The following is a 26,500-nucleotide window of genomic DNA, read 5'->3' as shown; positions in this document are numbered from 1 at the left end:
CACAATATTGCTAAAAATATCGAGGTTAGTACATTTTTACAAACATAATTCAGTCACTGGAACAAACAATTCAAATAAAACAAAGCACACGCACAAGACTTTTGTACAAGCATTTAATCATGTTGAGTTAATTGTTCAACAGTACCTTGTTTTGTAGCATCAACATGTCGGTTCATGTTCAGGTGTTATATGACACTGGCATTAAGCAAAAATCCCCATCTGATTAAGCACTGAGGATGCTCACTTTTCAGCGAGGGCTCTGAGACAGATCGAGCTGCTGATCAGAAACCAGTATTGACTTTGTTTTTTCGTAGTGGATGATGTTTGGATTCTAGCAGGGAGAGAGACTGGTCCCCGACCAGGGAAACCTCTATGGCTGTGCAGACACACACAAACACCCGCACACACACACACACAAACACTACAATCCCACTATAATACACACGCAGAGAGGCAACAAGTGCTCTTGCAGTACATTTCAGTCTGCTTTCTTTACCATCTACATGCTGCCAATGAGAGCCACACGCGCACACGTCTGTTTCACAAACACAAACTGCCTAAAACAAACAGACAATAAAACTAAAGGAAAACAAAAGATTTTACTGCCACCCCAACGGCAAATGTGCTCAGATTCAGGTCATTCAACCTTGTCATATAAGAGAAATATATCATCCAATTGAACGTGTTGTTGTTTATTAAATGACACACTTTTGATTTGCATTTAACAGTCGATCTGTTAAAACGATTAAGATTAAACAGGGGCAAGGGAAAGACGTCCCACAAACAAAATGCAGACATAGGCAGCTGACGACTCCCTCTTAAACTTTCTCAATCATTTCCAAAAACCAGCTTGATCACTTCACTGAAAAAACCCCAGTAAAAATAACAAAATTTAGCGGCATGGGGCTGGTTATGGATCTGTCAGTCGGCCAAGCATCTACACAATCTCACTTTTCACATTCCCAGTCCAACAGTCCTCTAATTCCACATCCGCTCCAATCCTTTCCAACCTTTGCCCAGTGGAGAATCACTGAGATGTTGTTGCTGCTGTTGTTGTTGTTGTAGAAGTAGTATAGCCTAGCTTGGAGCAGCCTAGCTTAAGGTAGCGCACGGTGCATGCATTAAGGCTGAGAGGGGGGGTTCTGTGACGTCACAGAGTGGGAGGAGCCGGACTGAACCATGGGCTGTGGAGGAGGAGGAGGAGGGTGCTGTGCTCCAGAGTGTGTGTTCGGGGAGGGAGGAGGCGTCGGGCGCTTGAACTTATCTGGGCTGGTGCTTCTCCTTGGGGACGGCCTCTGTGTGAGGAAAGGAAATAAAACACAAGCTTATAATGAGATCTACACTGCTGTACAACAGTTGAAGCAAATTCAAGTCAAAATGAACACTTTAAGCAATCAAGAATAAAATTGACATCCAACATTGGTATCCATAAGCGTCTTCTTTCTAAAATTCTTAACAAATTCTTGAAGAACCCAAATGTTTAAACTCAAGTACAATTTACTAATTATTTGAACAATTCAGCAAATTGTTTAGCTTTTGCTAAAACCACACGGTATTTTCAAAAGCCACTTACATAATTCAATTCTAACATTGCGATAATTTTTTTATTTTGCAATATGAATACAATTTCACCATAACTTCATATCTCTATTCGGAAAGAATTTATAATGTTGGATTGGGATGACTCTGCAGTGTGAGTGCATTGCCATAAAATCTAATAAACAATCTATAGAATCCTTGGGGTCCACCGACACATCTTCGTTGTGGTCTGTGCTATTTGCAGTGCGTTTCTGTATTTGCATGTGTTGTGAGTATTTTCATGCACATGTTTAGTCAGAGATTGATGACTTCATCTTTACTATTTGCATCTCCATAAAATTTAATAAACATTTATAAAATTCTTGGGGTCCCCCGACATATTTTTGTTGTAGTCTGTGCTATATGCAGTGCATTTCTGTATGTTGCACACATAAAAATTTATAAATACAATCAAGAAAATACAATTGAAATAGTTTATCATTTTCTGAGTCAAACAGTATTCAAGTACAGTAACTTAATGATAAAAATAAAAAATATTTAATACATTTAAATCACAAATGGTACAATTACTTATGCCTGAATGCTTTTAAGATCAATAAACAATTACAGGTATCTAAAAACACATTTAAATGATGAACTATAATATAAACTCAATATTGCAGATCCTGCAATGCGACTATTCTGAAGGATCACATTGCTATATCAATGCTGAAAAGATATATTGTGCAGCCCTTGTAAACACCAGTATTATGAAGAGCATATACAACTAATTTAAGGCTTTTTTTTCAGGATGTTTTTTTATTCTGGATTTTAATAGCTTTTCAATTTTGAATCACTAAATGCACTAATGTGTCTGTGTGTGTGTTATAAAAATAAATCTATAAAATGGTTGTGAATGATGTGTTTATAGTAGGGCTGCATGATATGGAAATATATTTTTCATTCTGCAATATATATTGCGCTACGTTTACAATTTCACTAGATTACTAGAATTTATCATTTTAGATTCGTTGAAATGATTCTGTATGAAATGCAATAAAATAGATGAATTCAATAAAGAAAAAGGTGCTTTTTAAATAAACAGCATTTTATTGCTTTCCGAAGAGTCAATCTGTATTCAGGTACACGTTATGTTAGTAATCAATCTAAAATAACACTGCATAGTCTTTATATAACCAATTCAAAAAAATGAATCGCTATTAAATTTATTAAAAGTTACAAACGGTCTAATTTCTTATCCCTGTATGCTTTTAAAATCCTCATACAGTCACAGCCATTACAATGCAGGCTCAACATTGCATATCCAGCGATTTGACTATGGCGATTGATCACTTTGCGATAAAGATGCTGAAACAATATATTAGGGCTGCGCGATTCTGGCTAAAATGAGAATCACAAATTTTTGCTTAAAATCACAATTCTGTAGATGTTAAATAAAGGTTATAATCAGTAGGCTATTATTGTTAATAATCAAACATATGGTAAAACCTCATCTTGCTGGATTTATCAGCTGCTTTTGACACTGTAAACCACCAGATCCTGCTATCTACGCTTGAGTCACTGGGCGTCGCAGGCACTGTTATTCAATGGTTCAGTTCCTACCTCTCGGACAGGTCATTCAGGGTGTCGTGGAGGGGAGAGGTGTCCAACCTACAGCATCTAAACACTGGGGTACCTTGGGGCTCTGTGCTTGGGCCACTTCTCTTCTCTATCTACACGGCATCTTTAGGAACAGTCATCCAGAAACATGGTTTTTCCTACCACTGCTATGCTGATGACACCCAGCTATACCTCTCTTTTCACCCTGATGATCCCTCGGTTCCAGCTCGCATTTCAGCCTGCCTGTCAGACATTTCACACTGGATGAAAGATCATCCTCTCCAGCTTAACCTCATGAAAACGGAAATGCTTGAAGTTTCTGACAACCCGACTCTTCACCATAACTTTTCAATCCAGATGGATGGAGCAACCATCACTGCATCCAAAATGGTAAAAAGCCTTGGAGTAACAATTGATGACCAACTGAACTTCTCTGACCACATTTCTAGAACTGCTCGATCTTGCAGATTCGCACTCTACAACATCAGAAAGGTCCGACCCTTCCTATCTGAACATACAGCTCAACTCATTGTTCAAGCTCTTGTCCTCTCCAAACTGGACTATTGCAACTCTCTGCTAGCCGGGCTACCAGCTAGTTCTATCAAACCTCTTCAGCTGCTTCTGAACGCATCAGCACAAGTGGTCTTTGATGAACCCAAAAGAGCACATGTCACTCCACTACTCACCCGTTTGCACTGGCTGCCAGTTGCTGCCCGCATCAAATTCAAAGCTCTGATGTTTGCTTACAAAGTGACCTCTAGCTGTGCTCCTTCGTATCTGCTCTCACTTCTGCAGATATATGTGCCCTCCAGAAACTTGCGTTCTGTGAATGAACGTCGCCTTGTTGTTCCATCCCAAAGAGGGAAGAAATCACTTTCCCGAACTCTCACATTCAATCTGCCCAGTTGGTGGAATGAACTCCCTAACTACATCAGAACAGCAGAGTCACTTGCTGTCTTCAAGAAACGACTAAAAACGCAACTGTTTAGTCTCCACTTTCCTTCCTAATCTGCAACTGCCTCTCTGGCTATACCACTAACCGTGCCCTCTCTCTCTCTCAAAAAAAAAAAAAAAATTCTACTAATGCTTTGCTTCTTAGACTTTTACACACCTGAAACTTGTCTATAGCGCTTGTTCACTGCTGCTCTTATAGTTGTGTAAATTGCTTCCTTGTCCTCATTTGTAAGTCGCTTTGGATAAAAGCGTCTGCTAAATGACTAAATGTACATGTAAATGTAAAACAACAAAAATAATATTAGGCCTATGTGCAGGTCTACTGTTGGTTAAAATGCTGCATTTTGTATAAACTTGAAATTGTGGACTTGAACAGACTTTAAATATGTCCTAGTTGTTCATTCACAGTTAAGTGATGACATGAGAATACAGCTATTTATTATTCTGATGTTGAATAATTATGTTTGAGATATATGCTTGTCATTTGTCATTGACAACATTATTAGACCATTATTTATAATCAGAAATTTGTCATTATCAGATTCCCTCTTACATTCCATTTAACATTATATAGGCTAGAGTAGTTTTACAAACCCAGTAAACATTTATTTTCATGCACAACACTTTCTTAGCTATGAAATAAAAAAAAAAAAACATATCATATATGATCATTTAAATGATGTGCACACTATCGTTTTCACTTTCACTGCAGAGTGTGGCTCATGTCATGGACACAGTCACTTTGAGGAAAAAAAAACATACATCCAAAACATACTTCCTGTGCAGCTCCCAAATGATCGCTCTGTGCAACATACTAAACGTTATTTACAACTTTACTAGCTGTTATTCACAGTATAAGCAGCCCTACAATATATCTGTCAGCCTTAATTTAGAGCTATTGTTGGTAGCCTATTTTACACATTTCATAATTAAATTCTAAAGCATTATACACTAACACAACTAATCATTTTTTTCTCTCTTAATAATGTGATTTTGACCTAGTGTGACTTATAGTGACTCGTTTAGAGTAATGATACAGCACATATAATGCACATTGCTGTCATCACACCTAGTTTATTTGACATATGAGAGTGTTTACATGTGCAAACAGAATGTGAAAGTACAACTCTGGCCCCTAGAAGTGTGTTGGAAAGGTCTGGCTCTGCTGTCACTCGTGGTTTTATCAAAACAACCTGACTTTTTCATGGCACTGCAGGACATGAAAGTGATCCAGCCGCTCTTTGCTAAAACAAACAGATCACTGTTGCTCCAGCGAATAGCTCCCCAATGGGAAAATATAATCCACAGTGTTCAAACCGCTATCACGAAAGCAAAATCTGGCAAAAATCATTTGTGTCACGAATTAGCAACTAATCCAAACCTGTCACTGAATGTTATTCTTTGAAAGCCTGAGCCGGTCACCCGTGTAGTAAGAAGTTCAAATTCTCGATTACAAAACTAAATCAGTTGAACTGCCACCTCAGGCCATCTTCGCCGAAAGTATACTGCATCGAGGTCAGGTGATTTTATTACAATGAAGGATCACAAATGCAAATCCTAAAATTTTAGAGTACCAATTTCATTCTGTCCACATATTACACTTGATTTGAAATACTATGTGCTTTTTTGAAATGTACATATATTTTAGGGCCCCATCATACACTCGGCCCAATAAGGCACAAGATGTGTTTGGCACGATTTGTTGCTATTTTTAGATCAGCGCAACCCTAATTTTTACATTTTGCACCACACTGTTTAAATAGCAAATCCATTTGCCCCACTTTATGGACTAATGGGTGTGCTGGTCTATAAAGGGGGCGTGTTAAGGCGCATTGTTGGTGCGTTGCTAATTTGAGGAACTGAAATAGACTGCGCCACTAACCAAGTAAAAGCTGGTCTAAAGCTCAGAACAGAGCGCGTTAGTTATGCGCCTATGCAGGTTAAAACACTTACACATTTCTTAATACACAAAGGATGTGCAGCAATACACAAATATTAAAGGTAATAAATATTAATACATGTGTAAATAAATACAAAAAATAAAGGTTTAAAATGTTACAGAAATGATTATTTTCAACATAAATACAGAAACCGCTACCTCTATGCCTTCATGTTCAGGGCCTTTTTTCAATTTATTCATGACAATTTGAATTTTTTATAATATTACTTATTTATGAGTATTATTTATTATATGCATATTTATATTTGTTTTAATAAAAAGATTTGTCCTCCTGTTGGGTTTCAGAGACATATGAATCACCTTATGGGGCATAAGAATAGAATGTGTGTTTGGAAATAACTCTGTTGTTTGACCACACTTCATCATTATAGTTCATTTATTCAGTTGCTGGAAATTAGAACTGAATTTAGAAATATTCTTGAAACAAATCTTTGGGCTTAACAACTGTAATTAAATATGTAGGCTAATGGGTGTCTTCAGTGGAGTGAGTTTCCACTGGTTCCTTACTCCACGAAAGTAAAGGAGGGAAGTAGAGTAAAAGTAAAGAGGCTGAATTGAGGAGGCTCATTCTTTATCCTCGTGCAGATGGTCTGTTCAACTGTTCTCGCTAGTGAATCCTTCCGTTTTTCCACTTATAAAGTCCGCCATATAAATACCAAAAGCATCATGGCGTGACACAACTGACTCTTAAAGAGAATGGAAGATGAGACTGTGATTGGTTTAAGAGAATAAGCACAACCCTGTTAGACCATGCGCCATGGTAGCGTATTTTTCAGTCCTTAAGATAGCAAAAGTGGATTTGGACTTTATTCTTAAGAATATTTCATTTAATTATTGTAAATTTAACAATTTATTAATTGGGCAATGCAATAAATGAGAAAATGCATATTCTAAATAATAATTTTAACAAAAAAGTGCAAGGTAAAAAAAAAAAAAGAGGCTGCGATATCTGCTACCAGATCTATTTTCCGTTGTCAGAAACCCACATGAAAATATACTAAAGTAATTTATAGTAAATACTATAGTGTTTATTTTAACCATACTGACACTGACACCTCCAACAGAGATAGAGGATGTGCAATCTGCTGATAAATTTCTTTTTGTATGGTCAATATATGTTGTGTCACCAAAAATTATTGATGTCATGTCGATATTTTGATTATTGTGACAGGCCTAATTTTAACAACAGCTTCATATTTCAATAAGAGATAGCACCTAATAAATGAATAAATAAATATGAATGAACCAAAAAAAGTAAATATAAAATATAAATAAATAAAAAATAAAATTAAGAGCATTCAAAGTCCTTTGAGTATGAAAATCTTGTCTAGAAGTCTTTTAAAATGTTACTTTTTACTAAAATCTGGGTTATTTAAACAACAGTGTGTTAAAACTTGCAATGAGTCATCCAATTACAGGAAGGAGAGGGGTTATGTAATGTTCTTACCCAGTCAATCACTTCATCAAAGTCTCTACTGGTAAATAGAGGGGTCATATTTGTGCAACCGACATAAACATCAGGCTGGACTAATTGCTGCTGTGACGAGACTAGTCTTACATTACTGGCCTCAGTTCAACTGGAAAATATCCAGAGTGTTGCAGAACATGCCTAAGCTGAAAGTGAGGCTGGTTTAAACTGTTACTTCACTCTTGAACATTTATAGCTAACTTATTTATCTGCTAGCTAACATTAAACCTGATAAAGTGACACATTAAATCCACATGGCAGCTGTTAAATGTTACCAAATGGCTTGAAAGGAATTATAAACCATGATTCAAAAGTCTAGGGTCAATATGATTTTTAGGAAATTAGGGGAATAGTTTTAAAATGAATAATTATGTTATCCACTCATTTCAAACATAAATTCATTTCTTTCTTCTCCTAAAAACAAAATATATTTTGAAGAAAGTCAAATACTGGTTGCTATTCACTTAGTTTTATGCAAAAATTTGGGCACCCCTCTGTGGCTGTATAATATAGTATTCTTTCTTTATAAGAGAAGATCACAGTGAAATGCCATTGGGTTTATAGTGAAAGCTAGATGATGTCATGTCTTTCAGACAGAAATCTGTAGTGTAGCAGTATTAAGATGTGTTAAATTAAAACGAAACTGAAAAACAGGCTATAAAAAAAGTTTGGGCACCCTCTCTTTTGTGTGGATTTCAAAACCTGTAGTCACTAAATGCTAATTGATAACAACACAAAATTGATTTGAGTGATTTAGTGAACCTTACAATCCCAACACAGGTGCAACCAATCATGGAAAAGTATATTTAAAATAGCTGATTGCTAGTTGTGCTTCTTATTGTGAACCAGAAAGTAGCAACATGGGAACCTCAAAAGAACTTCCTAATGACCAAAAAACTAGGATAATTCATCAACATGAATTAGGGGAAGGATTCAAAAAGCTATCCAAAAAGTTTAAAGTCTCTACTTCCACAGTCAGAAATATAGTAAGAAAGAAGAAGGCCATAGAAATATTTTTTTGTGTAGGAAAGATGTGCTAGACCAAGAAAAATATCTGAAAGGCAAAGGTGAAGAATGGTTAGAATGGTCACAGACAAACTATAGACCACCTCTAAAGAGCTCTAGGAACATTTTGCTACTGATAATGTCATTGTACATCGTTCAACAGTTCAGCGCATTCTTCACAAAGAGCAGCTCAACGTAAGGTGACGCAGAAGAAGCCGTTTCTGCATTCTGCCAATGAGAAGAGTCGTTTGAGATGGACAAAGGCTCATCTGGACAAGCCTGAATCATTTTGGAAAAATATACTGTGGACAGATGCCACAATCATAGGTGCTTTGCCTGCTGAAAAAAAGAACACAGCATTCCAGGAGAAGAACCTGCTCCCTACTGTAAAATATGGCAGAGGGTCCATTATGCTGTGTGGATGTGTGGCAAGCACAGGTACTAGAAGCATTTCCAGAGCTAAAGGTCACATGGATTCCACCCAGTATCAACAGATTCTGAAGAACAATGTTCAGAAATCAGTCAAGAGGCTGAAGTTACAGCAGGGTTGGATGCTTCAGCAGAACAATGAGCCAAAGCACAGTTCCAGATCTACCAAGTAATTCATCCTCAGACACAATACAATGATGTAGAATGGACATCCCAGTCCCCACACTCGTACATCATTGAAAATCTATGGGTTGATTTGAAAAGGGCCGTTCATGCTTGGCACCCATCAAACCTGACTGAACTGGAGACATTTGCAAGGAAAAGAACTCAGGGCTTATCCTTGACTATAAGCAACATATACAGGCTGTTATTTCAGCAAAAGATGGCTATACAAAAGATCAATCTCATTATTCTGTTGGAGTGCCCAAATTTTTGTACCGGTCTGTTTTTTTTTATTACTTAAATTGCATTGCATCTGTTGATTAAATAAATGTTATGTCAGAACTGAAATGTTGCTTTTTCCCTAGTGTATAAAATATATTCAAATGAAATTGCTGATTTGAAAGGCCAGCAGGCTTTGGCTTGCAATTCTGAAAATCATCAGGGACGGCCAAACTTTTGCATAAGACTGTATAATCTGTAGTGTTTATTTTCCCACTATGTCAATAGCTACTGGTTTCCAACATTCTTTAAAATATTTCAAACTCATAATATAAATGTTTTTAAATATCTAAAATGTATTATATAATATTCAAAATCAATCAATATCTATAAAATACACTTTGAACCACTTGAGAATGAGGAAATGGCAAGAAAATATTAATTTTGGAGTGAAACATTTAGCATACTAAACCAATTTCTGTTGGATCATAAAACAGCAGCTAAAAATGAACAAATACCGTCTCAGAGGTTTTACTGTGCTCGCTACAGTTTTTTTTTTTTTTTTTAAGCAGATTTGGTCACAGTAAGAGACTTACTGGACCCAAATGTATAATGGCTTTGTATAGAAATAACAGAAAATATTAGAAAATTTTTAAATTTTAAACATTACAATGTGACCTCAATTACACCACAGCTGCCCTGAATGACAGGAAGTGTGATAGCAGAACGTCCGGGTCTTGTCTGAGCTGGAATGAACCTGACACACATTTAGAGAAACCATAATGTAATTTTTAAACCATTTCAGTCTGATATGCCTAACCATTACTGCCATTTGACTCCTTTCTTACATAATGCTGAGTGTGATGAATAACATCCGTTACACTAGATAGTCAATCTTTAAATCACAACCAGTTTTGAGACAAGTTGAAGGGCAAAACAATTATTCTTAAATGTTTTGCTTGAAGATCCACAAGCATGGTAAAATTTAAGAGATCACGCAAAAACGAAAAGTTACTGGGTTCCTGTCTAGATCCTCATGCTTGTGTACAAGACCTTGAATTGTCTAGAACCACAATATTTATCTAAGCTTTTATTCCCATACACTCCTAGACGTGTTTTTCGCTCGTCTGATGCTGGTCTTTTAACTGCTCAGTCAACGCAGCTAAAATCTATGGGAGATTGGGCATTCATTGGCACTTAGATTGTGGAAATATTTACTCTCTGATATTATCAATGCAGAATCCCTGAGTATTTTTAAATTGGGTCTTAAAACATACTTTTTTTAAGGGTAGCTTTTATTTGATTTTTAAATTTATAACTATTATTATTAGTATTATTATTATTATTTTATGTGTTTTTTATTATTCTATTTTTTCTTTGCATCAATCCTTGTATGTATCTTTTACTATCTTTTTATGTCTGTCAAGTGCCTTGGGATGCTACTTTTAAAGGCATTATCAGTGCTTCCCACATGCTTGAAATATACTTGTGGTGGAAGCCGGATTGAAACACATTTTTATTTACTGTGACACTGTTATACACTGTTTCTTTTCAATAGATTCAAGGTTTAAAAAAAGACAGTTGAAATAAAAAAAGAAATCCACTATTTGTTTTACTTCTATTCTATTCAGCAGCCACCTGCACCACTGACAGGTCAAATCTGCTGCTGACATTTTGTACAGTATTGCCAACGCATGTTAGATATGTATAAAATATGTAATATATCAACTTTATCAAATTTAAAAATATATACAGCAAATGAGAAAAATAACAAAGCAATAAAAAGACACAATATCTCTATAAAAGTATAATAATTACAAGAATAAAGAGAGTAAATAAGGCAAATGAGTATTTTGTAGCCAGTTTAGATGTAATTTCCTCCTCTCTAGGTATATAGAAAAGTTTATCTGAGTAGACTAGATCAAAGAATTAATTATTTTTTGTTTCTCTCGCTCTTGCGGCTGGCTGTACAAACGCTGTCAGCTGCGAAGCCAAGCAAAGTTAATCAGATTTAAGAATATAAAAGTAATGCAAAAACGCATACAATTGACAGCTTTAGAAAGCGAAACCAAAAGCCGAATCCCAGACATTTTAGAAGATGTAGAAACCCCGGACGGATGTATTTTTAAGTGTCAAAAAGGCAGGTCTCAGCGTCTCTGCTGAGCATGTGAGTGTTGACAGTTCTCGCGTTCACACAATGAGAAGTAGGAAACATGTAGGGCGAGAGGAGATTTTCCACTGGTTAATCGACCACGTTTGTTTGGCTTTTGGCCGGATGCAAAAAAAAAAAAAAAAAAAAAAAGGTAAAAGGATGATAATAGTAAAAAAATAGATGTCACCAAATATACTTGGGTGGCCGTTAATATACCTAGGTGGACCGCCCAAGTAAAGTCTATGTGTGGAAAGCACTTAACTATCTAAAAATAAAGTTTATTTATTTATTTACTATGTATTGCCACATCAGCAACTTATGGCTATTTCATGGCAAAATGGATATACATAAAAATATTACATAATAAAAACAAATTCGTATTACAATAAAAAGTTACTTACAGTAATACATAGAATAAAATTAAATAAAATTCACACATAAATATATTAAAAAGTTAAATATGATTTTTCAGTTTAATTTTTGATAAATAATTTAAGATTCTTCCTGGTGATACCTTTTTAAAAATAACCATCAAAGTACTCTCCTTATATAAAAATTTTGTCTAATTGTATTCAAACTTCCACATTCCAACAAAATATGTTTCATGGTAAGAGCAGCTTAACAATAATTACATTTAGGGGGTGCTTCGTTATTCAGTAAATACAAATGAGTCAACCTAGAAAGTCCAATTCAACATCTAGTACAGACAGTTTGTTCATGCCTGGTCTCAAAATTATAATTTGCAAAGTGTCTTTCATTTATTCTTGGGTTAATTTCATGTACTTTATTATTTATGCAGTTGTCCCATTCCCTAACCCTAACCCATGTCTCATTTATATACAAATTAATTGGAGGTTTTAGGTCCTCAGGAGGGATTAAACACTGTCACTTTCAAGGAGATAGCCTGTTTTGCTGTTTCATCTACCAGTTAGTTTTCAAGTAGTTAATAAACTTTATTGTTATTACTATATATTCAGGTGTTTCTTTATACTGTAAACACAAAAGAAGGTATTCTGAAAGCTGTTGGAAACATTTGACTTCCATAGTAGGTAAAACAATTACAATGGAAGTCAATGGTTAAAGGTTTCCAACATTTGTTAAAATACCTTCTTTTGTGTTTAGCAGAAGAAACACTCATAAGTCTGAAACTAGAATGAGCAAATGATGACAATTTTCATTTTAGGTTGAGCTATCCTTTTAATGGTCAAATCTTTGATGCCAGAGAGGCCATGTGCAAGTTTTAAAAAAAATGTATAGCCAAAATTTAGCCACATTTAAAAAGTAGGCCATCATCACTTGTGACAGGTAATGCTGGATGTTTGTTTTCAGCAAGTTTGATATCTTATCACTGTTTTCTCCATTATAATTTATTACAATCTGGGTTACATAATACAAGTGACATGGCACTCTTGTGTTTGCGATCGATAAGATTAGGCAGAGTAAATTCTCTAATGAAGGACGCCCTGCTATCTCACCAAACTAAAAGGTCAGAATACACTGCAAAGGAGGAGAAAGAAGGCAGCTTTTGTGCTTTATCTTATTTGGACGACGGAAGTTTCCCAGAACTTGGCTTTGCTTTCTTAAAAGCATCATAAGCCAAGTGGATCCTCAAGACAATAGGTGGCAATGATTCTATAATCTACTTCGGGTTAAGACCCTTTTGGGAAATGCAGGCCTGGAGTTTCTTAGCTTAGACATTCAAAGACGATGAGGAAAATCACCCTCAGGTCAAGTGTCACCAGGTGATTCACACATGAGTCATTCCAATGTGTCTTTGCTTAACTAAAAACAGGCCACCCATGATAGACGCTGTTTTCTGCGTGTAAACATCCTGCTCATCGTCAACATGAGTGTGTTTATATACATGTTGGGCATGTGTGTGTACCTGTACAGAGTGTGAGGGTCCTGGGTGGATGTGCAAGCCAGGAGACGTGTAGTGGGGAAGCGGTGCTCGGCTCAGCGTGGCTGGAGGAGTGAAGCCAACCGTGTGACTAGCGTACGACAAACCTGGAAACAAAAACAGCATCTGCTAATCACATTCAATCAGATCCTTTGCTTTTCTATACTGACTGCATTCATAAAAACATAAACATGTATGAATAAAGATGAAAGAACGAGGCAGGCAGTTCTTGACATCGGACCGATAACAATAACAATAAAAATAGCATTTCGATATGGCGACCGATATATCGTGCATCCCTAATGGTTCTATTTTTCAATCAAATGATGAGGTTACTATAATCATAACCCTCCTCAAAAGTCTGGCGAATAGAGATATATATGAAACAAAGTCAATTATGCTGCTTCAATACAGCCTTTAAAACTAGATTTTTAATAGAACTCTATAGACAAAATTGGTTTAAAAACAAACAATTAAAACTATATTTTGTATGTTTTCTTTTCATTAAACTTAAAAAAAATATATATATATAGTGTGAAACTAAAAACTGAAAGGTGCGTAAAAACAAAAACTTTTTGCATGCAGTGTGTTACCTTAAAGATTATTTTACCTTATTACCTACCTGCTTTATCGATTTTGTGTTTAACAACTATCAACTTTTCACCTATAAAACATAGACTAGATTATCTGAAATGTTCTCAAATGGAATCCTCTTTGATCTCAGCATAAGACTGAAAACGAGAGTCTGACATAATGGAGCCTCTCAGTACAGTACAACTTACATAATACTTTACACTCCATAAACATGTCTGTCTAATAAACGATAACACTATGAACTGACTCAAAGGCTGTGCCAGATAGCCATGAGTGCCTTAAGAGACCACTTCTCAGCAGTTTGACCACGTTTATGCTCATTTTAGACAACATGATATTAATGCTTTAACTTCAGAAGCGTCTAAAAATGTTTGGCGGAATAGTTCTTAGATTACTGTATTATTTGAAATTATTTGATCATTATTGAAAACGTTATCAGACCAAATCCAATCCTAATAAATCCAGAAGATCCAGACAAAATTGGAAACTTCAAGTGGTCTCATTATTTGTTCCATAGCTGCATTTAAAGCAGCATTTGCTTGCAACATTATAAATTATGCTATTTTACTGACACTTTTGATATTTAATGCATTATATCTGGAAAATAAATCTTACCGACCCCAAACATGTAAACAATAACGCACTGCATCATTAGTTATTTTGCTATAGAAGAGTCATAATGGTGTGGTCATGTACCAGGGGAAATGGGCCGGCTGGAAGAGGGAGATGGGGTGTACGGGATTGGGCTGGACACTGTACGAGCTCTCAGACCCTGAGCAGACATCTCATTAAAATACCTGAAAGAAAAGACAGAAAGATGTGAGACACAAGCTGCTAAACAAGAAGAAAAATCTGTCAATGCATGCTTCTCATTATAATTTTTCTGCAAGGTCACTTCTAGGATGCTTAGAAACAGGGTCACATTAAGATCCACGTGTCTGGTTATTGTGAGGTTTATCATATCCAGACTGGGAAAAGCCTTAAATATAGATAAGGTTATGATCAAAGCAATCTGTTGCCTCTAAGTGTGTGTGTGCGTGATTAATGCACCTCTCATCGTCCATCTCGAGGCTGCTCTCGCTCTCTGACAGTTGTCTACACAGAGCCTCTCTTCTCTCCATTTCTCTCTGCAGTTTCCTCTGGAGTCGAATGTTCTCCTCCCGCATCTGCCTTTCCTCCTCAATATACTGAGCCCGCTTCTCTGTGTCTGAAGAGAGATGGGAAGCAAACGCAGACAAATCTTACAAAACATCTACAAGCTGTAATGCAGACCAGAGAACAAGCAATGTTTTAGGATTCTAAAAAAGAAGAAAAAAAATTGAAGCAGAAGACACTATTTAGATTATACAGTTTTAATAAATGACCAATCACTTCATCAATTCATTTTAATTATTTATATACATATACCAGTTAAATATTCTTGGGTTTTCAAGCATCGAAACAATAAATGCGTAATAGAGTCTTTCATGTCTTTTTTCCTGTACATTAGAATGGGTCTTGACTATTGTTAAAAAAAATATTTAAAAATGCAACTAAGAGTATTTATTACCCATTTAGTACTGACAATATGACATTTCAAGAGATAGTTCACCCAAAAATAATAATGTTTGATCTTAATGTACTGACTGGCCATTTAAAATAGATAAGGGTGCTTGATTATGGCGCGGGGGGATGGGGGGGGCAGGGGACATAACTGTTAAGAGTGGGCTGCTTGACCAAAACTTTGATTTATTATAAAAATTTTTTTATATATTTTATTAAATAAATAAATATATATATATATATAGATTTACATATACACACAATATTTTTTTCTGTTTCTGTTTTTTCTCAATACCACATTAAAATGGGCAACTAAAAACAAAGTGCTCAAAATTCGCTTTCAGATTTACAATTAAAAAGTTTATCCTCCATGTTATGTTGTTTTAAATATTAAAGTAAACTTCAATTGCTTTGTGTATACATGCATACATTATTGTAAACTCTATATATTACTCATGTAATTGAACAATATATGATTAAATGCAATATTTGCATGCTTAAGTTAAGCTTTTTATATCTACCTTATTGCTGACTCAAAGAGCTGCTCTGATAATCCCATCTTAAAGCTCTAATGAGTGTAATACTATGAGCTGAGAAAGCTGTACTTATCAGACAGTAATGTAAAAACATCTCCCTCTAGTGTACACCACACACCATGCAAAAGAGTATTCATGATGAGACTAAAACTACTGTTCTCTGCCACATACTACTGCTACATCCCAAAACACATATCTCCATTAAAAAAAAAAAAACATACACTGGTCAGAGACTATATAAGAGTAGCCCCTAGTGTGTGTATGTGGAGATTCAGCACAAAATACCAAATGCTAAATGTTTTATAACTCTTTTAAAATGCTTTGCTCCTTATTGTGCCATTTCGGTAACTGTTGCTTTAAATTTAAATGTTATTGAGCTCCCAGCCCACTTTTCAAAAGAGGGCAGGGCTAGACATGCCTTTATGTCAGCCAAGCGGCAACCTCCCGCTCTCCCTAGGGAAGCCAATATAGAAGTAACTAAAACAGCAATTCATCGAAATTTCGCTAGTCCTGGTTCCATATGGAGCAAATTTCTATTGAGCCCACTGTTAAAATGGCCAACATTACAGCAGAAAAAAAGGTGTTTACAGCCTGGTAAAAAGACAGATTTTGGTTCATATAGCTAATATTAACCTTCATGACAACTGTGAGGGGGTACATTTTTTATAACTCATCCGCTTCCTTTATATTAGGTTATATTAAGTTTGCATAATTAAGGGCGTGGCCACTTGAGTGACAGCTAGGTCTCGCTGGTCGCCGTCACTTTACCTCAGCTGACTCCGGCAGGTTATCCGCTTAACTCTGCATATTCATCATATTTTTTGTGTTGTTTTATGTGCCTTTACAGTCAGTTGCCTTTTGGAATTATTTCTTACAATTATCAGATGACATGGCATGCTGTGTGCACTTAATTGTGCTCACAAACCATTCACGTGGCCTCCATTTCCCAGGTGAGTGAAATTATATACTTATACCATCTCTATAAATGTATTTGTTTTATTTAAGATAATTTATCATTTATATTTTTCTTAAGACCTGTAATGCACTAAAGAATCTGACAGACTGATTAGCTGTAGGTTCTAGATCAGTCATCCGAAGCACTGTCATACAGTTTTATGCCTGGATTTCATAAATAGTCTTGCATTTACTAACACAGACTATATTTGAAGTGTTTGGAAGTAATTTGCACTTTCCCTCTGCTGAAAAGCATCATAAGAACAATGCTTTAGTAGCTCAATGTTTTACAACAGAGTTTTTAAAAGTCTAAACACTTTATTGATGTAGTGTACAATCAAGCACATGTGATCAGAACACATACTGGTGACATTTACAAAATAGAATGTTAATCAAAGTGTTTCAAAAATAAAAAAAAGTGTTTTAAAAAAACAAAATTAATAAATGTTTACCATTAGAAGTTGGATTTATTCACAGACTGCTGCTAAACAACTGTGTTAAACCACTTATAAGAGAGAGTTTTGCATAACAGGTCTCCATTAACTAAACAATTTTGTATTTATTACCCATTTACAGCCCAAAACCATACCAAGTTATATATTTCAAAAATCCTCCGGTTTGCCTTTTCCATTGGACTATGAAAAGGCACATATTAATCCTAAAATGAAATTCTTTATCATATGGACACCATGAGCTACTGAAGATTACCATTTAGGCTGTTTCCCAGTTTGTACTGCAGCTTGTTTGCCTCTGGCAGTAGCATGATGGCAGAATGTTAGTGCACTTGTGTGTGAGAAGAAAGACTCACGCTGTAGTTCTGTAGTGCGGAGACTGCGCTTCAGCCTCTCCACTTCACTCTTCAGGAAGCGGATGTGTCGCATCATGTTCTCCGGAGAGTCAATCTCCATTGAAACCTCACGTGGAGAGGGCGGTGCTGACACTGGCTGATCAAGCTTCTCCTGCAGAATCCTGCCAATCACAATCAAGAGCAGTGAAATCATGAGACTGAATGTTTTATGCATCATATCATAGTGTTTTTCCACTGTGTGACGCAACTTGACTTAAAACAACTTGTATATTTCCACCGCAGTTTAATACTGCTTCCGTATAGTTGCGACACTTCTAGTGCCATGACATTAGTGTAAGTGAGATAGTAACAGTGCATAACCAAGGGTTGAATGACTTCCTAAAAACCGTTTAATTCCATGTTCCTTAATCAAGCTCTAGTTGGATCTGCTCTTCTGCTATCAACGAGAGGAATGTGTGCACTTCCTCCACTGACCACGATACAGCCCGTTATTAGCTGCATTTGATTTTTGGTGCATGTGCTGTTTCATCCACATCTAGCTGTTCTGGTGTTTTATGTATTCCATACATAATTTCCAATCATAAATATTCTTTAATAACCAACAATTGCACAAAAAACTATACAAACAACAACAACACTAATAAAAAGACACCTTTTTAAACATTTCCCTTAAAATATTTCCTGAATATAAACTCTAAAATCTATTACAGGGGATATGCAGGAATACGAGAACCAAATTTAATGCCTTTTAAGACCTTTATTAAGGCTCTTTCCATATATTTTAAGACCTCATCACCACTTTAGGTTTCAACTCCTAACATTGGCTACATTTTAACTTGCAGTACATTTAAATGCTGATTATAGGAAAGCACAAATGCACAGTCTCGGCTTGTGATAACTTTTAATGCAACATAATTCAGAAGGGTGGCAACAAAGAACAAGAAAATTTATTAACCCGACTACCCCTATGAAAAGTTCATAAGAAAGAGAAATACAAACAATAATAATTACACCAGTTTAAAAAGCTTTAACAAATCCTCTAACCTTTAAATGAATTAATGAAACTTTAGATTCATTTATTTACTAGCAATTTTGCTGATTCATATTTTAGAAACTGAAAAAAATACAAATAAAATAAAATGAGCATGTGGCTTTTTTTACTCTTGGCTTGGTTATTGCTGTAAGCAAAACAGCAGATTTCATAAAGTACACAGCACCTTAATGATCACAGATTAAAGTTTAGCAATCAGTTTAACTATAAACGACATTATCAAAAATTATACAATTTAATAGCATTGAAGACTTCTCTACTTTTTAAGGGTCTTAAATTTCTCTACATTTTTTAATACTTTAAAAAATAATTTCTTTAAGACAAGTTACAATTAAGGGCTGCACGGTGGCACAGTGTGCAGCACGTTCATCAAACAGCAAGAAGGTTGCTGGTTCGGCTGGGTCAGTTGCCGTTTCTGTGTGGAGTTTGAATGTTCTCCCCGTGTTTGCGTGGGTCTCCTCCGGGTCCTCCGGTTTCCCCCACAAGTCCGAAGACACGCAGTACAGGTGAATAGGGTAACCTAAATTGTCCTTGGTGTATGTGTGTGAATGAGTGTGTATGGATTTTTCCCAGTGATGGGTTGCAGCTGGAAGGGCATCCGCTGTGTAAAACATATGCTGGATAAGTTGGCGGTTCATTCCACTGTGATTGAATGAAAGTTACAAATAGGTTTCTCTTCCCCTTTCAAAACGTATGAGTGTGTAAGTCTTATGTAGCCAATACTAGACCTCATATGTAAACCTCTTTCGGTGTCTAATGACATGGGTAGTGATGATTTTACCAGGCATTCAATAATCTGCATGTATTACACATCACTTTTTAATATCGGTATGGCTCGCTTGGAGCATCAGTTGAGGTCATACTTGAAAGTATTAAAAACGGTGGAAAACCCCATAATAGTGAGCTGTATGATGAAGTGGAATATCACACTTATTTTCAGAAAGACGATGACATTACAGGTGCCTACCTTTTCTCTGCTTCAAGTTTGTCCATGCGCTTCCAAAGCCGGTTGACCAGTGCCTCTTGCTCCTGTTCCAGAGTGTTTTCCAGATCAATCTTCTCACGCCGCAGCTACACACAAACATGCAATTAATAAAACTATGGTTTCAATAATACACCACATGATCTCAAGGAAAATGCTGGGATACAATATTAATCATGGGGCTTTGCAAAAGTACAAAATGTGTTTACTTAAGAATAACCTGTTCTAAGCAGTACAGATGGCTGAGTTCGTGTTCCAGACCCAGGAACTGGCAAAGGGCCAAATTAATAATAGAAATGAGGCATCTAAAGGCACTTGTTCTGTTTTGAAAGCACAACTTGTCTAAAAAAACACTACCTGACAAAAGTCTTGTTGCCGATCCCAGTTGTAAGAGCAACAAATAATAACTTGACTTCTAGTTGACCATTTGGAAAGTGGCAGAAGGAAGATTTTTCCCATGAATCATGAACTGCATCCCAATCATCACAAAATACTGCAAAAGACCTATTGGAACCCGCATGGACCCAAGATTTTCAAAGAAATCAGTCAAGTTTGGTGAAGGAAAAATCATGGTTTGGGGTTACATTCAGTATGGGGGTGTGCGAGAGATCTCAAGAGTGGATGGCATCAACAACCTGAGGTATCAAGACATTTGTGCTGCCCATAACATTCAGACCACAGGAGAGGGCAAATTCTTAAGCCGGATAGCACTCCTCATACTTTAGCCTCCACATCAAAGTTCCTAAAGGCAAAGAAGGTCAAGATGCTGCGGGATTGGCCAGCCCAGTCACAAGACATGAACACCGAGCATGTCTGGGGTAAGATGGAGGAGGCGTTGAAGATAAATCCAAAGAATCTTGATCAACTGATGATTCCTGCAAGAACGCTTTCTTTGCCATTCCAGATGACTTTATTGATAAATGATTTGAGTGATTGCAGAGATGTATGGATGCAGTCCTCCAAGCTCATGGGAGTCATACACAATATTAATTCTTTTGCCACTGCACCATGTCTTTATATTCTATACTGTACATTATTTCTGTTAAGTGACAAGACTTTTGTCTAAGCAAAGTCAGACCTTACTGTCATAAATAAATAATTAAAAATCAAGGCATGATCATACTTTATTTTGGTAAAATAAGCGTAATCTAGAGGCTTTTGCCTTTCATGCAAGCCACTTCTGATACCAAATGATCAACTACAGCTCAAGTTATTTGTTGTTCCTAAAAAATTGATAGACGACAAGACTTTTGTCAGGTAGTGTAGAGTTAGTGGAAAGCCAAGAATGAGTGGTTTAGAGGGGACCCTGATCTGAAGGTACCTGCTCTAGAGTCAGCTGTTTGGAGATGGTGTCATTCTCCAGTTTTTTAATCTTCTTCATCAGTTTATTGACTTGGAACTCCTGCTCCTGCTCCAAATGCTGCTCCAACTCGGCCTTCTCATGCTGAAGCTGTAAAAGAAAGAGACTGCATTAAAATAATAAAACACAAAGTAGTAATGTTTCAAAGTCCTTACAATGATAAACCATTTTTCATGATAAGCATTTCAAAATCCTAAGCATATTTGCAAATTCACCATAGCATTACATTTTTATCGTGAATATTTGCATCAATGTTTACAATTCATCTGCTGTTGAAAAGCAAATTTACTCAAGCCAAAAAAGCAAACACAACAAGCCTCAGAAAATCTGACCACAAAGAGCCTAAAAGGGTCAGAAACAAGTCTAACAACTGCCCCAAAACTCTGCCATAGAGGCTTAACCTTTAATTGTTAAGCCTTGAATGAATCAATTAAATGTGTATATTAGTTACCATTTATTTTGCTGTTCCTATTCATATTCCAAACAGCATCACAATTTCTACAAAAATAACAAGCAATGCTGTTTTCAAAATCTTTCTTGGGCAATCACCATTTTACAAATATTTCTGAAGGAACACATGGAACTGAAGCTTTAAGTAATAATGTTGCTTATTCAGCATTAACATCACAGAGATAAATTACTTTCTAAAGTTTAACTACAATAATTTTTAAATATTACTGTTTTTATCTCTGTGCATGTTAAAATAAATGCAGCCCTGGTCAACATGGGAGATTTTCAAAAACATTACAAAATCTTACATCCCCAATCCTTAGTATAAATGTACAGTTGGTGTGACTCATTAATACACACACTCATTTCACCATCTCTCGTTACTCCTCCACACATTACTGAACACCTACTAAACACACGCACCATAAACATTGTCATCTGGTCCCAGCTAAGAAAAGCCAGAATCAGTCTGAGTAACGATCACAATACCAAAACGATGTGTCATATGGTTTGATCAGCTTCTGTTGTTCGCTTACCTTCTGCTGCACAAGAACTGAAACTATTAAAGAGCTGCTGATCAGTAACTTTATAAAAGTTGTGAACGTTACCTTCAGGGGGTAATTCTAAGTTCAGGAGATACCGTTTCCCACCCCTGACCTCAAACGTACATTGATGAGCTATAGAGTTTCTCACCTGCATGAGCTTCCTGGACAAATCATTGGTGAGGAACTCCTCTTCTTTCTCATAGTTGACAGCGAGCGTCTCCTTCTCCTTCTGCAGAGCCTGTATCTTCTTGAATAAGGTGTTGGAGATGAACTCCTCTTCTTGTTCGGCTCGCGCTTGCTGCAGAAAGATATAGATTAAACACTTTTGAAAATGACAATTACTATAAAGAGTTCTTTTGAGGAAAAAATAAACTCTTTCTGAATGTTTCAGTAACCAATTAAAAGCTAATAATTTCTCACAAACATCTTTGAAACTATTGTGTCTATTAGATTTGAATAATAATGGAATTTATTGGGATAGTTCACCCAGATTTAGGTAAAGGTTTTATATTCACACATTTGTTCAGTGACAAATTTTGACATGCTCCCTATATTGTATACTATGGTACTTTGAATATTCCGTCTGAAATCACATGCAAGTATGACTTTAGTACAACTTTAGTACTATTTAATAGACTGTGAACAATGTTGTATTTGATAGTCACTGGCTGCTAATATGATTTCACTATTTAGAATTTGCAGAGAATATTTTTGTGAAATTGTATTATATTGAGTAGGGCTGTACAATTCATCGAAATCGAATCGCGATTTGAAATGTTGCATTTAGCTAATCGCAAGAGACTGTGATATGAAATTTATATGTATTACATAATGGTGACAGTCTTACTAGCCAATTGAGTGAGGACACTTTTGTTCTGCACAATGAGAATTATGCGACTAACCTATGCAGAAAGCCCACAATAAAACAAACAAACAGGAAAGCGGGGACAAGTGGGATGATGGCGTCTGCCGCTTCAGAAGCATTAATAGACTAATTCATATCAAAGAAAAACAGCACGTTGGTAATATGGGAATATTTTGGTTTCAAAGTTACAGACACCGAACAAAACCAGGTAATTTGAAAGAGCTGTTGCAGAATTGTTGCCACAGCACGAGGAAATGCAACAACCAGCACCTAAAAAGCACCACAGGTACCAGGTGATAATTAATAACTGACTATGTTTGCCCTAGAGAAAAAGCAGTGTTTCATTTCTGAATGTTTAAATGTAGTTAACTTGTTAACAAAGGCTCAGCAGCGGCACCACGCCTCACTTTGTCTTCTTAATCAATCACCTACTATATAAAATTTATTAAGGCAGACCAGTCCTCTAGCACTCTACTTCTACTTCTCTCGAACCCACCCTCCCTCTATTTCCTCGCTTCCCTTTAACAATCCTATAACCCTCTCTTCACTTCTAGGTTGAATCAGGGAGTCCAATCACTCTACCAAAATATTACAGAGACAGTACCTCCACTCAAGAGTCTCTGGGCATCATTGTCGGACGCTTGATCAACATGCCTACCTGTTCACGGTTTATCCTCTTACTTCCCCTTCATCCCACTGTTCTCTTAGCATGCCTTTTATCCCTACAATAAAGTCTAGCTCAAAGTGTGGTGTTGACCATGCTGATGAAAACATTTTTTTTTTACTAACACTCACTGCATTATAGCAGTAAGAAGCTATGATACAGAATATTGAGCTGAGGCTTAACTACAAAATTAAGTCGCTGATATTTTCCCCAAATCGCACAGCCCTAATACTGAGGAGGAAGTCCAAATGTGCGAATATAAAACCAACTCTAGCTCAATTTCCCCCAGAATTAAATTTGATGTTAATTTCCTCACCCTCAGGCTATAAAATGTAGATGACATTTTTCTCCAGTTGAACATTAAGAGTTTTTTGATGAAATTGCGGTCTTTAGATGTGAAATGATCAGACTGTGGAGGAAAGTGAACATTATATATGAAATTTTATTTTTAATTCACAGTATCAGCAGAGGTTGAGTGAGCATCTGATGCAGTGTGTTTACTTTATACAGATAGCAGTATACAGGACAAACACCAGTACTGTATGCACCATTCTGATGAACAATAAAACATGTGTGATGTGTCTATACAACACAAAGATTAAAGGTAATAAATAATGTTGCAGGTAGCGTTCTGTTTGACAATGTGTCCTCAGAAGTCATGGGTATAAATTTTGCTTCACCAGAATGTTTTTGATTCTCAAACTTCTATGAATTACCAAACTGCAGTTTAAGATAAAACGAAGTTCAGATGTTCTGATGCAAAAACCTCCTAATGCCACCTGAATTCTTCTTCTAAACTGAGCACTTTTTTTCAGGCTCCTGTGTGTGTAGATATAGTAATTTCACTTTTATAAGGCAAATAATAGGTTATTTACATTGCTTTTAAAGTAAAATAACTGAACATAAACACAGAAGGCTGAAAATAAAAATGCTAATTCAAGGTAAGAGGTGTTCGCATCTGAGCTCTTCAAATGTTCTACTGAATAAGGACAATAATAATAGCCTGAGGAGGAGTAAATTAATGTGTGAACTACCCCTTTAAAACGTGTCTTGCAATGTAAGAAAATCCAACAGAATTATTTTAATTGCATGACAATAAAGATTAGGTGCATTTCACTAAGTAAACTACTTCACAACCAGTATCAAATGTAATCTTTCCAGACTGTAATAGATGCAGGCGCACTGGATTTGAGTGTCAGTGTATCTCCAGTGACACTTGAGTGTTGGCTCTTTGTCTAAATGCAGATGGTCTGAGTGAAGGGCTGATTCACATACAGGATGTTGACGCATTTGGGCCAAATATTCCGAGTGCCAAATTCCCACCCTGACACGGGCCTCAAATATATAACACTAATGACAACCTCATTCCCTCAACAGAATCGACCAGACGTGCAAAAACACGCTCTGCGTTAAATCCATGAGTATGATAAAGCATGTGGTAAATCAGTAAACGCCTTGCGTGGTCACTGTTACCGACCATAAAACAACGTTAAGATAAAAACACAAAGCCACACAAGTTGTATTTAGTAACTCTCCATTTTGAAATCTAAACATTTTAACGCAGCAAACATGTGATGTACAGTAGCACACAGTGGGCTATTAAAGTGGCATCATGCTTTGTTGCCTGATTTTACCGTTAGCTCAAATGCTAGCATGCTAAACGGCCCCAACGGCATGTTATTTTGCCCCGAACAACTTGTTTTACACGCCGGTGTGGTTTATAAAGTGCCTTTGATGTCTTTGCATGTGGTGATGGTGTTGTCAAGTGTGTCGCGTGTATGAAAGCGATAAAAACACGGGCTGACTCACGATTGTAACGCTAGCCTTGCGCAGGTCGCGATTTTCCTCCTGCAGCGCTTTGCACTTCAGCTTGAACGTCTCCAGCTCGATTTTCAGCACTTTGTTCTCCTGCTGCAGCGACGCGAGTCGGTTTGTCAGCTCCTCCAGCCGGGACTGCGAGATCACGACGCCCTGCGCTTTGCTGGCTGCGTTTGTTGTGGTCGCGGTGGAGGTGGCCGCCGAGGTGCAGGAGGACAGCGGGGTGGCGGAGCTGCTGCTGCTGCCCGCGCCGTCCGTGTCGCTCTCGCTTGCGCTGTCCGCCATGCTGCGCCGCGCTCGGTAACGATACCGAAAGCTTGCAACGGTCCTCGAGTGGAGTAGAAGTGGGTTTCAGGGGCTGGGGAGAAAGAGGGATGGAGCAAGTGTGGATCGACTGTAGGGGAACGGTCCAAGAAATGACTGGGCGTGCTGAAAGTGCAGGCGAATAGAGAGGGTAGCGCCGTCCAGCGGCGGAGAGGACAGAGTGTTTAGGGGTTTTGATTCAATCCTGCTGAGACTCGAATCTTTTGAATCAACAATTCATTCTGACAGCATTTGTTGATGAGGTAAATAGAGTCATGTCTGTTAAGAGTGAAGCTTTGAACCGTTTACTTCACGACAAAAAGCTTTTTTTGCAGAATGATTATTTAAAAACACCATTATTTGCCAAAATTGTATATTATTTCCCACAATTTTCCCCAGTGATATCTAGGGCTTTTATTAAAATGCAGACATCTAATTTTACACGTACAGATATGTGTGAAGATTAACGCACTTTATATGTATACATATATGTATATATATACACATATATATATATATACACATATATATATATATATATATATATATATATATATATATACATATATATATATATATATACACATATATATATATATATATATATATATATATATATATATATATATATATATATATAT

General features: G+C 36.6%; 1 protein-coding gene across 1 annotated transcript; it reads right to left on the bottom strand.

The window, feature by feature from the left end:
- Positions 1–99: 99 nt before the first annotated feature.
- ccdc6a (coiled-coil domain containing 6a) lies at positions 100–25,989 on the bottom strand. The gene is made up of 9 exons (XM_056477729.1): positions 25,548–25,989; positions 22,358–22,507; positions 21,176–21,304; positions 19,840–19,943; positions 17,822–17,982; positions 15,032–15,188; positions 14,678–14,778; positions 13,373–13,494; positions 100–1,295 (listed from the first exon to the last, which is right to left on the bottom strand). The coding sequence occupies exons 1-9, from the start codon at positions 25,839–25,841 to the stop codon at positions 1,122–1,124; spliced, it is 1,392 nt and encodes a 463-aa protein (XP_056333704.1). The 5' UTR covers positions 25,842–25,989; the 3' UTR covers positions 100–1,121.
- Between the last annotated feature and the right edge of the window lie 511 nt (positions 25,990–26,500).

This window comes from Danio aesculapii, chromosome 17 (genome assembly GCF_903798145.1).
Source record: "Danio aesculapii chromosome 17, fDanAes4.1, whole genome shotgun sequence".
Taxonomy (NCBI): domain Eukaryota; kingdom Metazoa; phylum Chordata; class Actinopteri; order Cypriniformes; family Danionidae; genus Danio; species Danio aesculapii.
The sequence above is the reverse complement of the archived record's forward strand: the minus strand, read 5'-3'. Positions and strand labels throughout refer to the sequence as shown.